Raw genomic sequence first — 18,503 nt, 5'->3', positions numbered from 1 at the left:
TGTGGGAGCCCTTAAGCATTGGAGAGGAGTAGAGTGTCAACATTTTTACATTTATTTCACCCAGAATCAAAACTGAAAGTGACAATCTGAAGTTTATCTGTTGATTAGAGAGTGACATCTATCCAGAAAACACGCCTGTAAGCCAAATTTAAACACAGAAACCAGAGCAGAGGAGTATCTGAGTGAACACCTTTCTGGTTAGAACAATGCTGCCCTCTACTGTGATTTACTGGTAAAAGTTGTACAGGTTGGCTGTTTTCAAGTACTCATACTCTACACATGCAGTGTTTCTGCTGATATGTTAATTATAGCCAAACCAGGCTGCAAGTCATTTTCTATAACAGACATGTCGGTAAACACTCATAGTTGGATTGATCAAGCAAGGCCAAGTTTTGCTAGATATTCATACCTTGATGTCAAGTATCATTACAAGACATGGACATTGCCCTGATTAGAAACCGAGGATAAATTAGCATCCCAGCTAACATTCTAGCGAGCATGAGAGTGACAGGGTGATACTGTTTTTTATTTTGAAAGGTAAAACATAACGAAACATCAATATTCAACCTGGATTATCAGGTTTAAAAGATAAAAAGCTGTTGAAAAATTAAAAGATAATTTTAAGACCTATAGATACATGAGTTGGTGTAAAAATGAGCTGCTCGGCCCTCACTAACCCCCTTTCCCTCCTGCTCATAGTGCCATGTGTACCGTTAGTTTGTCTATGCTAGAATACTACCATGCTCCAGGATTGTTGCATATTCCAGATTCCATTTTAAGTTTAATTATCACAAAAAATTGTCTCTTTGTTACAAAGCAGATATATTCACCCAAAAGTCTGTGAAGTATTTGCTTCCAGAAGCTGGGTTAGGTCATGACGACTTGTAGGTGTACTGTGGCTAGCGTGCTAACAGCTAAGCAGCTGGAATACGCTACCAGTAGTCTGTTTCGGTAGCTCCCTTAGCGTCTTTCAACTGTTTATGCACAAGGCCTCAACACTGTGTTATTGAAGAAGTCTTTGAAATAACAAACTTGTTAACTTCAAGTCAGCTTGGTCGCTTACAGGACAGTGAGTTCACGCAGTTTATCCAAACAGCCTCAGAACTTTCCACTGTGCTGGAGTTGCTGGAGACATTTCAGTGGTAGGTACCTCAACATCTCAACAAAAGGAAAAATATACCACAAAAAGTTAAAGGAGAAAATATCTCATTGTGTTATTTGGGTCATCTGGCCTTTGAAGAAATAGATCTTTGAACTCGTGCTTGAATGAGTCATTTGAAGGAGTGTTTCTTCATAGAAGCTGTTAATGTGCTTAAATCATCCAAAATGACTTAATGACGCACAAAAAAAAAGACTTTTCTTCACATCAAATTCATCACAAAGACTGACTGACACTGACTTAAAAAAAAACATTATCACACATTTACCACAAAACTAAATCAACCAATTTGATTAGTTAACAAACAAAATATATATCTGAATGTCGTGATCAGTCTCTAGTCAGTTAGCTGCAACCCTTTGTTGTACCATTTTAACAATTTCAGGTTGATTTTTGTATGTGTGTCCTTTTCAAAGGTTGACAAATTCTTTTTGTAAATTACACCAAGCCTTCCAAAGCATATTATTGGATATCAACCCTGAGTTTGAGTCTACATTGCTGCCACAATCTCACATTAGGTTCAAAGGTCCAGCCACAGTGGCCATACACTGCTGAGTTGGTCTGCTAATTAAATCATCCATCCAGTACGGGAAAAGTCACAGGTTTGATCCCAGTGCATCTAGACAGCACAGTGGATTAGCTGGTGAAGATCATAAAAGGTTGTAAGACCAATCCCTACACACAATGCTGTGTTATTATCAGCAGGTGGATGAAGCAGGTGAAACCAGCGTCTCAACATGCAGTTCCTCCAGTGGCCACTAGATGCTGCTTGTATTGAAGTGAATGGGAAAACCTCAAACTTCTCTATTGAGATATAAACTAGGCACTTAATTTTTTTTTCAGAAGTTAGTGTTTAAATTTAATTTATTCTGATGAGCGTCTGAATTTTAAAATGTGCTGTCCAACAAAGAAGATAATAAGGGTTAAAGCCTAAACTATCCCTACTGTATGTATGCACCTGTGATTGACTGTTTAAGTCTTTATGTGATTATGTAGTTATTTCTCTCTGAGTGTGCATTACTATTCGTTTTCAGAATGTTTGTGTGTCCCAGCCCTCTGGTTCTTATCCCTCGTGGGATCACCTCCTGGAAGCATCTCTGGGTTCTCCGCCAGGGTGGCTCGCACTTTCTTCTTCTCCTTAAACCTCCCAGAGTGAGACACTTTAACGTGACGCCCCCTGCTGGCCGTTGTTCTATCCACAATCCTCTCCAGTCGAGCGTCCAGCTGAGGGTCGTGCACCATGTCCTCTGGGTGGGATGCTGGTCCGGTGGCTGTGCCGGATCCGTGCTGGCCAGTGGCGGCGTTGGAAACAAACTCTGCAGGGATTTCATACAGAACCTTGGGTTGGGATTTTTTTCTCCTCAGGAAAGTCAGTTTCCACCAGCCTTGAGGTGGCTCTGCCATGATGGATGAAAGATGGGGTGGGTGCAGTGCTGAGGACAGTGAAAAAGGGACAATAATAAAAAAGGTTAGAATAAAAGAAGTAGGCTGGGTAAGAGAAAACAGACTGTTCAATTGTTGTGCAACACACAAACACTGCATATAAGTAGCTGCACCTGTCTTTATATGAGTATCTTATTTCTGTGTTTGCTATAATATGTGTGTGTGGGCACCTAACTATCCACCCATGACACTGTTAATATTTCAGTGTAATTCAATAGTCTCCATATGCTGTGGATGCACACATACTCAGGTTACCATGTGTGTCTCAGTGTGTCTCATCAGTGTGTGTGTGTGTGTGTGTGTGTGTGTGTGTGTGTGTTAGAAAGAACAAAAACATACAAAAGGTCAGTCTAATGGATATGTTGGTGCATGTGCTTTATGTATGTACAGTATGTGTGTGAGATCACATTATAGAGAGCTGATCTTTCATGGCTGTTCATTCAGCTTCTGCAAGATGATCAGCCAATGAAAAAGACACTTTCTATCTAATAATCTTATCCACAAGGATCACAGTGACACTAGCAGACATAAAAGCATGAGTGAGGTCAAACACTGATGTTGAGTGATAAGGTCTGAATCACAGTCTGTGTTCCAGTTAACCCTGAAGGTGCTGGATGGCACTGAGGCCACAGCCAAACCCATTTCTTTATGGGGCTGGCTTCGTGCACAGGGGCATGGTCATGTTGAACCAGGAAGCAAACACAAAGTCAAAGTCACTTCGTCTCCTGCCCCCACCAATACACTGACAACCTGATAGCCAACATGTTTTTAAAGAGGAAAAGGGAGAAGCAAGTGGAATAAAACAAACTCTGTGATGCACAATGGCAACATGGCAACACTAAGGACAGACTGTGCCTCTTCCACTGGTGAATGTGCACCATTTTAGTTTGAAAACCAGCACTGGGCTGACATGTGTGTGCATGTGTATGCGTGTGTGTGTGTGTGTGTGTGTGTGTGTGTGTGTGTGTAACACAAGGGCGTGTGTAAACCGTAAACCATTGTGAAATTTTGTACCACCCTGATTCCAACAAAAGTTGCGGCCGCTGTGTAACACATAAAACAGAATGTGATCCATTCCTAATGCTTTTTGACAGAGACAATATATTTAATGTTCAACCTCATCAGCTTCATTGATTTTTGTAAATATATATTATTATGAATTTGATGCAGCAATGTTTCACACAAGTTGGGACACAGACACAGACACAGAAACCGAAGGGGTAAGTGCACAGCGTGCAGGTACCTAACATGGATGTATGTTCACTTCTAGGCCATTAACGTTATCAGTAACCAACAATCAGAAGTCAGAATGGTGGAAATGATTCATCAACATTAAGATGTGACCTCTTTTGGAGATCAACTTGCACTTTATTTTACTGTTCCATTATTAAGCCATTAAAAAGATCAGCTTCAGTTATCTTTCCCAGCTGGCATGCAAACTGACTGCAGGTCAGCAACCTACTTGCTTAATTGCCTTCTGGCAAGTTTTTATAGCAGCTGAGCAAACAGAAACTAAACCACATTGTTTTATTGTTTCTTTTCTTCTCTCATTCTCTGTCGCGCTCTCTTTCTCTATTTCATGGAGACCTGACATGAACAGCTCCGCTAACTGATTATTGTTTGCCTCCCTTTGTCCCTTTTCATGTAGATTCTATGTGACTTTGAAGTGACGGCGAGTATTGACTTCCTAGACGCGCTGTGTTTGACTGGCTTTCAGTGAGAGGGTGGGTGGGGGAGCAGCCATTTTGCTAGTTGTGGTGCAGAACACCAACCCCAACTTGACTGAAAAGAACATTTTGAAAACAGCACTTTTAAGATTCACAGTTCCTTTTGTGGTCTTCTGTGGACTGAGTACACCTGCAGTCACAATCCACTGGTGGGACAGCTGCATGCTCTGATGTCTTTGCTGTGACTGTGAGCTGAAGTCTCGAATGAGTTGTCTACATTAGTGACATTTTATCATTTAACATAACGTTACTCTTTAGCATGGCTAACAACAACATTGTGTGCCATTCATGGTCCACAGAGGAAGAATCCCCTCATTCACCACCGTGAAGTTGTTCTTTAATAAAACAACTAATGCATAGATGGATTGCCATGAAATTGGTAAAGATATTAAAGGAGCCAAGATGCTGAATCCTAATGACTTTGATGATCCTCTGACTTTTCCTCAAGCACCATCTTTTGGTCAAGATGTCATTTTGATTGATACTTTGGTTTATTACTGTAGCAAAATACCTCTAATGACATTCACGAGAGCCTCAGCTTTATTTTGTGGTCTATGCTAATTCCTAACAATTTGTTAAGAACAAATTAGCATGATGATGTCAGCATTTCGATCAAAACAGAGCTGCTTTTATGCTGCAGACTTTCAGTCGTGCTAATATGTTGCTTACTTAAATCAACAGAGCAATGAGTTTTTAAAGTGCCATGGACGCTGCACTTAATGCTGTATTTATCTCTCTGAGATGGTTTTAAGTCAAGTAAAACATAAAACACTTCTTCCACTTCACAGGATGTTCCCAGATAAGAGCTACCAGAACCTGAATGGTTAAGTGAGGAAATACATAAGATTTAATGAACTGGGTGGAGCTGTAAACACAATGGTATTATATAAGTGTAAAACAAATAATCAATAAAGATTTCTTTTTTATCTAAGTCTAAGGATATCTTCGGTACTGATGTCTGGGTGTGGTGTCAGGTTGAGGGGAAATAAATCAGTCACATTGTAGGACAAAAGCCACGTCCTCATAAAATTGTTACATTTTACAGTGAGTTAGGGTTAGATGTGTATGTGTGTGTGTGTGTGTGTGTGTGTGTGTGTGTGTGTGAGAGAGAGAGAGAGAGAGAGAGAGAGAGAGCGAGAGAGATCAGACATGGGAGGGACTGTTCAAAGGTTGTAATGCCTGGCAGGCAGGGGAGCACCGGACCAAACGAGTTGCATCCACTGAATTAAAATGAAACTGACCAACTGTGTCTCACATGTTACATATTCAGGGTTTTACGTATTTGCATGTTTACAGCAGTAAACATGACAATGGATGTGTGTGAAGATGATTAAAGCTGTCACATAGAGCTGCACTGCATTCCCACTCAACAGCAAAACACTTTCTGCTGTCCACTCCCTGTGTGAAGGCCTGAATATGAACCTTCTTGGCATTCAGTGCCCTGCTCGATGGTACTTAAGCAGGACTCTGACCTCTTACGACTTTGAAAGCCGGCCATAAAATCATTTGCTGATGCATTCATAACACTGATAAAACAAAATCTTTTCCTGTAGAGAGATGTTCATTACTTTAGCGAAGTGTTAAGACAAAACCTCTGCAGTCCTGCTAAAGCACTATGGAGGATACAATATTCCTGCACACTGCACTCCTCTCAGAACTGTACACAATACACATCACTGTCATTATGTCATCAAATAGCCCCGCAGTATTTTGGCCATATTGAGATACTGTAGCTGGCTAACACGTAGGCCAGCCAGACTGTCAGTTATAATATATGTCTCAGCTTCTTTCTCTGCTCTGTACTGGGCTCTGTACCTCATTTCATTCAACAATTTCCAAAGTTCTTGACGATCAATATCTGCCCCATACCACCAGAAAAAGTGTTGATATTGAACACTGACATTGTGGGGATACTGGGGTGGAAAGCAGACAACAGTAAAGGTGATCCAACCCAGCAGAAGTCATTTTACAAGAGGCCCCAAAGCCAGTTTTGATCATGTTGTCTGCTCAGTGTTACAATTGAAGGTAGTGTGACAAATTGTTAAGAAATAATCAAGAAATTATGTCTTGACAGTTCATTAAAAAAAATCACATAAAAGATTAGAGGCCTGGTAATTAGTAACCTTTCATTTTCTGCATTTCATCATTTCCTGTTTCACCATCCCTCCCTCTGGGAGGCCAGAGATGACGGTGATTCTTTGAACTGTGTCCTGGGAGAGAGACGGTGGATCAGAAACCAAACAAACACGCAGTCTGAAGAGAGAGCCGCTAGAAGAGAACACCCAGAACAGAAAAGCCCTTCAGGTGGGGAGTCAAATGTGAGTGATCAGAAGAAGCAAATCAGGTCACCAGAGTGCTTATGTGCTTCAGTCTCTCACTGATGGGGGATCAGTTAGAGAACAATGGGAAGTGGCTCCTCGCTGCTGCTTGGATGAATATATACTGCAGTCAGGGATTGCACATTTAAACTAAAGCATAATAAATTAGAACGTAGCTATAAGGCCACTCTTTCTGCCTCAGGATTATAGAAAAAGACTCACAACAGCTTTCGTGACCGGACAGTGAATGAAGCATTTGATGTGTTGCCAAAGGAGAGCACTTATCCTCTATTGTACAGCTAAGTTGATATGACACCCATCCCGAACAACACCCAGTGAATCTATCCACACTGCACCAATGGGTGGAACTAAAACTGTGTGGCGGATTTGAGAAAATGACAAAATAGTCACACTTTCCTCATCCTGAAATATGACTCACAAAAGTACAAATACAACAATGGGAAAGTACACATTTACAAGTTAATATTCGACATTTGAAGTCCAACTGAAGTAAATGTACTTAATTTTAGCATTTTACTGTTACAGCTGCCTGAGTTAGACCTACTTAAATTAAGTCCAGCAGTTCCCAACCTCAGGGTCCATCCCTCTAAAGGCTCACCACATTAATCTGCAGGGCTGTGACGTGATTCATTTGTACTCATTTCTTGGATGTTAATCTAATCTGTGGTTTTTGTGAAAGACTGTGTAATTTTACTTCTTTATTGTGTTGAAAAAATAAAATCAAGAAGTGTGGATCAGAATGTCAAGTGGCAAAAATGGAAATACTCATGTAAAATATATGTAACTACAAGTTGTATTTAAGAACAGTGAAGAACAGGGAATGTAAAGGTGCTTTAATGTCACTTTCCTCTGGATTTGCAATGCTATAGACTCACCTGTGTGAAATGGATGTCGTCTCTGTCCAGATGTGGTTGCCGTCAGCAGGCTTCACGATCAGTTTCCAGCCTCTTCACCCCAAAACTTGTATAATTCCTGAATTCAGTTTTTTGTTTTCAGCAGCAATAAAACCGCTTTGTGAAACTGCACTTGAGATATTCAGAAATGAGCTTCAGACACAGTTGGGGAGGTCTATGCTTCTGTCGGGCCAGTTAATAATAAGCTGCTTCAGCAAAGTGGCAGGAAAACTGAAACTTAAGTATCACGTGGCAGTTTTTAATGCCTCTTTCTTCACAGCAGAGATTCCATATTCCAATGTCTTCATCCACAGCTACACTGAAAGCACAGATAGAAGCGAAGTTACATCTGGCACTTTCAGGGTGCAGTGAAGTGAGTATGTTTGGAGGAGAGTCAGGTAAAAAACAGTAAATATCTTGGAATCCTCTCCTGAAGATGGCAAAAGCAACTCACATCAAGCCCTCGATTTAGCTGAGATGACCTGTTGGTGGTCCACAGCACAGTTACCGTCCCTCTGCTTTGTTATTTTGGTGCATCCTCACATATTTCCTCCGTCCGTCCGTCCTGTTCACATTCACTCCTCTGTCTGTCTTCTCCTGGGTGCTGAGTTACAGGTGCTGTGGTTGGCCCCTCCCACTGGCACACAAACACACACATGCACACGAACATGTAACCTTACTGCAGTTGTGAGGGCTTTTGCTGAACTCACAGCTGATTACAGTTCATATTCTAACCTTAAACTAACCCCAGCCTGGCTGTTCACAGTGCTGCTGCACGGCCCATAATGAAACTTTGACAGTTGCTACGGCATGCTCACATGCTCTCAGATAACACAGTTTCATTTTTTCAGAAGTCATATCAATACATTAACGACGTTATCTGACTTACTATAGATAACAAGTCAGAGCTAAAATAACTCAAGCATATCAGCTGATATTCATTGGTGTCTGGACATGTTTGCACCTTAGTTTGATTTGTCACTGTTACTTTCATTCTACGCCACAGACGTCACATGGTGTACCAGATGCACAATATTGACACTAGAAAAGGCTACATTTTCTGAAGGAAGTCATGTTTTCTTGCTGGCTCAGAAGCAATTGCTGTAAATTTTTCCCTCTGAATTGTTGGACGAACACTCACATTTTCAAAGTAGCTGCTTGCTAAGATGTTCAGGCTGGTTTGTAGAGGTGTCAATAGAAAGTTGCCATGGTGCTGAAGATGGTTGTTAGCAGGCACTGCTGAGACAATGTAATCTGCTTCAGGAAGTCCATTTGAAGTAAGAGATGAATGTAGTCACCTTTAACTTTCTCTGTATAGCTGAATACACTGCAGAGCTGTTGCCCTTATCCTGAATTTATGTTCATTTTGACAGGTGATGTTGCTGTAACAGAATCTTTTTTAGTTTTATCAGCAGTGCAGCGGCTTGGGAATGCCTGCTGGTCAACTTGTGGTGCTTATGGGCCTCATATTTAATAACTTCTTCACACATGTTAAGTTGTTGTGAATTTAACTGCATTAAAACACAGTATAGCTGATCAGAGAGCAGGCTGACACTTTCTCTATCATCATGGATTTCAATAACCCATCATACAGCACAGCGGTTATCATGAACCTTTATTGTGTTAATGTCATCAGATGACCATGAAATACTGATTTGGTCAGCAGGCCAGATGTTGGCTGTGATGCAGTTTTGTCATTTGCCAGCTGAAAAGAGAAAGAAGAAGTAATGTTTCTTTTCACAGGAATGCAGACTTTTAAAATTTAGAGAGCTTAATGCAGATGTATTGTCCCAATCCATTGCTAAATGGGTTCGACACAGGATTTTCCAGCTGTAAATGAATGACTGTGCCACTGAATAAGCTGCCCTCTGTGCTGTATGTATTCATATCTGCTGTGACTGCTTCAGGAAGTAGGACAGGAGCTAATAAGTAACCAAGTTATAATCTTCAGCATGGCTGCAATAACTACACACACACACACACACACACACACACACACACACACACACACACACACACACACACACACACACAGGAGTTTTAGGGGAATTTTAGTTTTTAATTTGTGTTTCTGTCCATGTTCATTCACAGCAGTATGTATATGTATATATACCGTCAGAAACCCAACACACACTCATGGAAAGATGAATCACTGGAGTTTTTGAGATTATCTTAATTTCATGCTGCTTTCTTCGGCTGTAGAAGCGTAACCAAATATCTCAAAGCTGGACCTCTGACATTTGCATTTATGACTCGTCTTTATCATTAAATTTAAAATTTCTTCAGCCAGTTTTATGTGTTTCCCTGCACAGGTTGCATAGTGATTATTATTCCATTTTCTCCCGCTTATCCGGGGCCAGGTCGCGGGGGGAGCAGTCTGAGCAGGGATGCCCAGACTTCCCTCTCCCCGGACACTTCCTCCAGCTCTTCCAGGGGGATCCCGAGGTGTTCCCAGGCCAGCCGAGTGACATAGTCACCCCGGTGTGTCCTGGGTCTTCCCCAGGGCCTCCTCCCGGTGGGACATGCCTGGAACACCTCCCTAAGGAGGCGTCCAGGGGGCATCTGATAGAGATGCCCGAGCCACCTCAGCTGACTCCTCTCGATGCGGAGGAGCAGCGACTCTACTCTGAGCTCCTCCCGGGTGACAGAGCTCCTCACCCTATCTCTAAGGGAGCGCCCTGCCACCCTGTGGAGGAAACTCATTTCAGCCGCTTGTATCCGGGACCTCGTTCTTTCGGTCATGACCCAAAGTTCATGACCATAGGTGAGGGTAGGAACGTAGATTGACCGGTAAATCGAGAGCTTCACCTTTCCGCTCAGCTCCTTCTTCACCACGACAGACCGGTACAGCGACAGCATTACTGCAGCCGCTGCACCAATCCGCCTGTCAATCTCACGCTCCATCCTTCCCTCACTCGTGAACAGGATCCCAAGATACTTAAACTCCTCCACTTGAGGCAGGAACTCTCCCCCAACCTGAAGGGAGCAAGCCACCTTTTTCCTGGCCTCGGACTTGGAGGTGCTGACTCTCATCCCAGCTGCTTCACACTCGGCTGTAAACCGCCCCAGTGCATGCTGAAGGTCCTGGCTCGAGGGAGACAACATCATCCGCAAAAAGCAGAGACGGCCAGGACGAAAACTGCATTGTTCCTCCTGAATCCGAGGTTCGACTATCAGCCGGATTCTCCTCTCCAGTATCCTGGAGTAGACTTTCCCAGGGAGGCTGAGGAGTGTGATCCCCCAATAGTTGGAACACACCCTCCGGTCCCCCTTTTTAAAAAGAGGGACCACCACTCCAGTCTGCCAGTCCAGAGGCACTGTCCCCATCTGCCAGCACAGAAATCCAATAACAGAACACCACTCAGGTTCAGATCAGGGAGGCTGTTCCTCCCAATCACACCCCTCCAGGTATCACTGTCGTTACCCATGTGAGCATTGAAATCCCCCAGCAGAACAATGAAGTCCCCGGTTGGAGCACTTTCCAGTACCCCTCCCAGGGACTCCAAGAAGGCCGGGTACTCTGCACTGCTGTTTGGCCCATAGGCCGAAACAACAGTGAGAGACCTATCCCCGACCTGAAGGCGCAGGGAAGCGACCCTCTCGCTCAGCGGGGAGAACTCCAACACATGGCGGCTGAGCTGGGGGGCTATAAGCAAGCCCACACCAGCTGGCTGCCTCTCACCGCGGGCAACTCCAGAGTAGAAGAGAGTCCAGCCTCTCTCAAGGAGTTGGGTTCCAGAGCCCAGACTGTGCGTGGAGGTGAGCCCGACTATCTCTCGCCGGTACCGCTCAACCTCCCGGACTAGCTCAGGCTCTTTCCCCCACAGTGAGGTGACATTCCATGTCCCCATAGCCAGAGTAGTTGTCCAGGGTTTGGGTCGTCGGGTCCCCCGCCCATGACTGCCACCTATATCACATAGCACCGGCCCCTTCTGATCCTTCCTGCGGGTGGTGGGCCTATGGGAAGGCGGGCTCACGTCGCTCCTTCGGGCTGTGCCCGGCTGGGTCCCGTGGGCAAAGACCCGGCCACCAGATGCTCACCTGCGAGCCCCAACCCCAGGCCTGGCTCCAGGGTGGGGCCTCGGTGATGCCAATCCGGGCGACGTACGCTTCCTTGATTTTTTCTCTTTCATAAGGGGCTTTTGAACCGCTCTTTGTCTGACCCGTCACCTAGAACCTGTTTGCCTTGGGAGACCCTACCAGGGGCATTAAGCCCCGGACAACATAGCCTCTAGGATCATTCGGGTGCTCAAACTCCTCCACCACGATAAGGTGTCGGTTCAAGCGCTTTATACAGGATGGTTCAAAACCCAGTGGAACCACTGCAAGGCTGCCTGGGAAAAAACATTGAACAGGTTTGAAATGCACGTCATCCTTCACCAACACTGAACTGTGGACTCTAACATGAGTGGGAGTTAACCATGAAATGTGAGTGTGCACTGTCATAGTGATTTGTGGAAGAGGACCTACTTTAAGAAATCAATTGATGTCATAAACCTTCAGACTCTTGCACTGCATGGCATGTGACAGTCTTCACTGCTCTGAACTCTGCAAACCACAATACAAAAGAAAGAGATGTGTGACAGCCATGATGAAATATAACAACATCAGAAAAGTCTGAAAACAATGTGCCAATGTGAAAGGTGTCGCTTATAGTTATGACTATACAGAGAACTATCAGCTGCCAGCAGCCCTCTCAGCTTTTTGGAGCTTTATACTGAGTGTCAGCTCATCGTTTTGCTGTCTGGTCCACAACTTTACTGGTTCACTCTCACTGCTCTCAGTGTTGTTTTCAGCTGCAGCAGGCACTTGTTTTTAGAGAAAAATCCATACACAACCTGCTCGCCACTCAACAGCAGACAGACATAGTTAGCGTCTAGCTGGTGCACATCTGGAGCCAGACATTTCCCTCAGGAGACCAACTGACCTGAAAGGGAGTGAATACTGGACTTAAAATTCCCAATGCCAGAATCATGACACAACAAGTTCATCATATCTTCATAGTTTGCTAATGTTATATCCACAACTTATTTTCCCTCCCCAAACAAGCAGTAATTGCAGGTTTAAGTAGATGAACTGAAGTATTATCAACAATGAGTACTTTGGCTATCAACCATGCAGGCACTCATTCTGCAGCAGAATGAGTGCTGTCATTGTCACTTACAGTATTTTTGGATCATTATTACTGATGCATTAAACTGTAAGCAACATTTAAAGAAAGAAAGAAAAGAAAGAAATCCTTTATTAGTCACACACACAACATGCGGAGTTGGGGGGGAAACTGCTCATATAAAATTCTTTCTCCACTTTTGAACCATGCTTGGTCAGTCCTTCCTCCACGGCAGACCAGGAGTGGTGGGCTGCCAGCCAACCGGCGCCCGTGGAATGTCGTGGTCAACAATGAATTGATATGACTGTTAACAAGGATTAGCAACAGTGTGGTATTTACATGGCAGATTTGTAATCTGATAAACTGCACATTTGTCAGGTTATCTGAACTCAAATATAAGAGCTCCTGCACTTTCACCTGATCCTGAGACCCTGTCTTGAATACGGGTCAGGTGTCAAATACCTTTGATATCAGTCAGTGCTTATCAAAAACTATGCATCACCTTCAGATCTCTGTTCCTAAAGACAGGGTGACTGAAGTGGTGTATGACATCACCATGACATCACATGCAACAGCTGTGAGGAACAACACGTCAGTGAAACTGCACCGATGGCACTGAAGACTGAAAGAACACCAGGAACAAAGAACATCAGCTGGCTGGCTGTGAACTCCAAACAACCTGCAGCATCCACTGGGAAGGCGCCACAGGTCATCAGTTATTAATGATATGTTGGACAGGAGTGATTACTCTACATATGATTACTACAAGTAATAATGTTGGAATACTGAGTATGAAATCTTAAAGGGATGCTGATTTTACTCATCAAAGTCAGTTTACTCCTCAGGAGGAGCACTACTCTGCCTGTGATATCAGTGATATGAGTTCTTTGAGGAGCCAATGCTAACAACAGACAGAGAGCTTACACTACATGCTGAGAGCACTGAGCTTGAAAGACGTGGGCATTTACCAGGCATGGAGGCTTTGCTGGAAAGAATGTTGGACTCAGTGTATTTGGAGCTCGATCTTTGTTAGAAACTAAAAGTCAGGGTTATCTCGACCTCTGTTGATTCGATTTTGATCCTTGTGAGTCCCCCAACTTTATGGAAGTACAGCACTAACTCACTGCAGTGCCTCTTTAAACTCTTGTGTTTCCTTGGCTGGAGGTGAAGCTGATGAACATGCTGATAGAAAACTGTATTTTTTCTGTCAGCAGTGCTTCATGCAAATCAGGAACAATAGCACTACTGTGATCCTAATCCATACGTCCTCATCTCTTTGTCACTGTTTTTCACGAGGGAGAGTGGGCTGCTCTTTGCTCTTTTGTCTTTGATTTCCTGTATTAAAATTAGTCTGGTAAGGGATTTACAGATGCACACAAGATATCCCCACAAAGGAACACGCAATCGCAGAGAGTGCATCAACTGTGCCGACAGCAGTTCAGTTCGTACACTGACCATGACTGAACCACACAGTTTAGCAATAGAGGCATTCTAATCTCTGTGGCGTTTTAAAGCCTATCACCTCAGGGTACCACTATATCAGTTGCAGCTAGGTGACCCCCATCTCTGCTCCAAACCACTCACCACAGTAGTCAATTCTCTATTCAAATAACTCTACTTCTTCTGATAATGCGGACACACAGACATTGAAAAAGACAGCTTCAATGGACCGATGATGAGAAAAAAGAAAGAACCAAAGAGAAACTCAAATCAATCAAATATAGTCTCCTAAATATCACAGTTTACCCTTAATGTTTTCAGCTTACTGGGTTTGTAAAGCACTAGCATGTGCTGTGTACACATGCTCTGGTCAAGCATCACCATCTTGTGGTCATTTTGGTAAAATGCATCTTGTTCAAGTGATAGAAAAAAGGCAAGAAAAATTAGGGATAAAGCGGTCAGAGTCTGTCAGTTTAAAGAAGTTTCCAATAGTGACACTCACATCTGAATCTCTTCTAGGCAATTTTAATTGTAAACCTGCATGATCTGCCGGCAGGGGCAGGTGGGAAGATGACCAACATATGCCAGAGACGTTCATGTGTATTTGTTGGCTACAGGCAGTGAGAGCTGCCATTAATGTCCATGACAGACACAGGGCAACATTCAGGTAATCCAGTAATTAGAAAAATATGAGAAATTCACATCTGGGTCAAGTCGCCTCCAAGTATTTCTAAAGTACATAAGAATTTGGTTTGCTTTTGGGGAAAACCCAAAAGTAAATAAATCAAATGAATGAGTAAAAGGCACAACTACCATAATAACCCAACAAACATGGCAAGATGTTTCAATAAAAGGAGTTGAGATCGACTCATTCTGCAATGCACCTACAGTATGTTAAAATGCTTCTTTGAGTCAATGATGCTCATTCACAGATGTTAACATCCGGAAATATGAACAGCTGTCATATCAGACAAGAAGTCAGAGCAGAGAGAGTTTGACCTGATTTTAACTTGAGATTGACATTAAATAATAATAATAATAATAATAATAATAAAATACATTTTATTTATAGGCGCCTTTCTTGACACTCAAGGTCACCTTACACCATCAATCATAAAAAACAGACACAATATTAAAAGAAACAATAAAGATAAAATGCAAAATACAATTTAAATTAGGCAATGCAGCTGTGATCAGAGGGAGTAAGCTAGTTTAAACAGATGAGAATGCATAATCAACATCTCTATATCACAGTGGATCACACTGGGTGTCAGAGAGCTGACACTTTGCAGCACCCCTCAGCTCTGTGGAGCTTTGGAACATCCTTCAGCTGCTGATCAAAGAGCAGCGTTTAGCAGCTGGATATTGTCTCAGGAGTTAGTGGGGACCAAAACTGAGCTATAAGGAGAGTGAATGTATTTACACAAATCAGATGGACACAAACATGACTTCAAATTAATGCTAATTTTTCTCCATATTTGCTGGATGTGTAACCAGGCAACTGTTACACATCCAGCATATTTAACGTGTTGTGTTTACACCCTCCACTGCCCCCAAGTGGTGAAAAATATGTTACTGCATTTAGGTTATATTTAAAACTGCAGAGGAAGCCTGTTTAAGTCAGACAGCGTGATTTGGTGGATTTGAAATGGACGTGTGATTATGAGCTTAAAGTACTGACCTTCAGTTCTGAGAATGTTTGATGACGCTCACAGTGGAGGACTCACAGCCTCCTCCTCTCTTATTACCCCACCACCCCTCCACTCTTGCTTGTACATCCCTCCCCTCATTACTGAAGGTGGCGAGGGGAGGGAGCCAATGATGAGGGCAATCCATCAACACACACAAACACACATACACGGGCAGACTCACACAAAGAGACATAGGTTTATGCATGTAATGTGCTGTATGTAATGACAGCACGACACACATCTCTACACAGACCATACAGTCTGAATGTTTATACACAGTCCCAAACAGAAAGTTGCAACCCTGTTATGCAGCACATTATTTTTAGTATTAAAGTTAATTGCATTAACATTTTTTTGTCAATGGATGTACATCATATGACCTAGTGTTTAAAGCATACTGAGGTCTTCACCCCACTGCTGGCCTGGGGAGGGTGTGGGCAGTCATGTGAATCCATGGCTTCTTTTGTCAGCTTTAAGCTAACTATTTAGATTGTCTGGACCACACCTTTGTGGTTTTAGTTCTCTCAACAACCTTTGTTTTCACAAAAAAGCTCTGATAAACCCACTGCACACTACCTGCTCAACACCAACCATCACACAGACACAGTTAGCAACTAGCTAACCTGTTTTGCAGCATCTGCTGGATGTACGAAGACAATATTTTCCTAAAATGTTTGCCCCATCATCTTTAAAAGGCCAAATGTGTGCAGTAATGTCCAAGTGGTCAGAATATTAAAATGATTAATGCAGCAGTATTATTTAGCTTTCTTTCTTTCTTTCTTTCTTCTTCTTTCTTTCTTTCTTTCTTTCTTTCTTTCTTTCTTTCTTTCTTAGTATTCTAGTGCCACCAACAGGCTGACATCTTTGTTTTTCAGTCAATATTTTTACAATTTCTGGACAGATTACTTTGAAAATTAGCACAGACATCCATGTGCCCTGAGGATGAATTTTAATTGCTTTGGTGATCCTGTGACTTTCCATCTAATGCCACCAGCAGATCAAGTGCTCACAGCTGTGTAGCTCCTGTGGCTCAGGAGGTAGAGCTGGTTGACTAATCAGAAGGTTGGTGGAAGGTAAGCGTGTGGGCACTGAGCTCCAAATTGCTCCCTATGGCTGTACCATCAGCGTATGAGTGTGTGTGAACGGATGAATGTGCCATGTGTTGTAAAGTGCTTTGAGCAATTAATTTACCATTTACATACCCTGTGACATATCTCAACAGCTGATCCATGCATTGGCACAAAGAAATTATGAAGTCATGGTTCTCAGAGGATGAATATAACAAAACATAACAAAAAAGGTTAAACAGCTTCATTATGCTGCCATCTAGTGTTTACATTTTTTCACTCTGCTGCTCACGTTGGACCAATGATGTCACAGCTCCACTTTGGAGATTCTCCAGCATCAAACACAAATTTGATTCAAGAACACATGTCCTCCATCTCTTTCGCTTTCTCATCTCTCCAATCCTTGCCTTTGCTGCATCCTTCCGTAAGTGTTTCTATATAATCTGTTTCTCTCTCTCTCTCCCTCTCTCTCTCTCTACACCCTCATCTTCCTCCACCCCCCTTCATGCTCCCTCTCTGTCATATTTCTCCATTAGGCAGGATTTTTAACCACCTCTTGTATCTCCTATTAAAGAAAGTTCTGCATCGTTTACCACGACTGGCTATCAGTCACTGTCACAGGTCTCACACACACACACACACACACCTACACACACACACACACACACACACACACACACACACACACACACACACACAGAGACCATACATGTTCTCATGTAGACACAGAAATAGATACAGATACAAAAACAAATGAGTACCACACTTGCACCCACAGTGCTTAGCTGGAAATCCACACCCTATACACGTTTGTGCGCACGCACGCACACACACACACACACACACACACACACACACACACACACACACACACACACACACACACACACACACACACAAAGCAACACTGGAGGTTCCATTTGTCACTGTGGTAACGCCTGGCTGTGTCGGAAGAGAGAAGGGATGGAAGGATGCTAATGAAAAGGTGGAGAAAGCAGAGAATTCAGGCAAGGATGGAGAGAAGGGTGGAGTGATGAAGGACAGAAAAAGAGGGATGCATGACTAAAGAAAGAAACTAAGAGAGAGAGAAGGGCAGAGAGAGTCAGAGAAGCAGTAAGGAAGGGAGGGTCAGGGGGTTAAGGATGGAGGTGTGGAAATAGGGAAGGAGAAAGGGATGGGGGAGGCATGGGAGGAGGAGAGAGAAGGTATCATTAGTCCTCTTTAGCTTCCATTATGAAGATTAAAGTGAAGACTGCCTGTTCACCTTAACCCTTTCCACCCCCTTTACTGAGAGAACCCAGCTCGCTTCAAGAGCTTTGGAAAGACCCTCAAACCATCTCAGATCAGAATCATTACTATCGAAATCTCATAGTGACAAATTTCACTGTCAAAGACTGACAAGAGATGCAAAGAGGTGCAAATTTGCACTTGGTGGCAACAACTGAGGCCAAGGTGTGTCCATGGGAGGTGAATGTTTTAGCTGCAGTGGGAAAATATTCTCTCACCCAACAGTGATGTTTCTGCCACCTTCTCATTTTGGAACTTTCATGAACTGAAGCCAAATAAAAAAAGAACTTATTCCTGGTGAGTTTGGAGATCAGTCAGAAGTTTAACAGAACACAGGCACATACAAG

The 18,503-nt window shown here is 43.1% G+C and overlaps 1 protein-coding gene across 1 annotated transcript; it reads right to left on the bottom strand.

Moving 5' to 3' along the window:
• Positions 1-2,179: 2,179 nt before the first annotated feature.
• Positions 2,180-2,563, bottom strand: prr15la (proline rich 15 like a). Its single transcript, XM_070980607.1, has one exon. It carries the CDS (start codon positions 2,561-2,563, stop codon positions 2,180-2,182), a length of 384 nt encoding a protein of 127 aa, XP_070836708.1.
• Positions 2,564-18,503: the final 15,940 nt, after the last annotated feature.

The sequence above is a fragment of the Chaetodon trifascialis genome, chromosome 15 (genome assembly GCF_039877785.1).
Source record: "Chaetodon trifascialis isolate fChaTrf1 chromosome 15, fChaTrf1.hap1, whole genome shotgun sequence".
NCBI classification, from domain to species: domain Eukaryota; kingdom Metazoa; phylum Chordata; class Actinopteri; order Chaetodontiformes; family Chaetodontidae; genus Chaetodon; species Chaetodon trifascialis.
Note: the sequence above shows the minus strand (reverse complement) of the source record. Positions and strands in the feature narration are given on the sequence as shown.

Bases quoted from the DNA above. Each gene is read 5' to 3' on its own strand.
- prr15la (XM_070980607.1), bottom strand. From the start codon at position 2,563: ATGGCAGAGCCACCTCAAGGCTGGTGGAAACTGACTTTCCTGAGGAGA.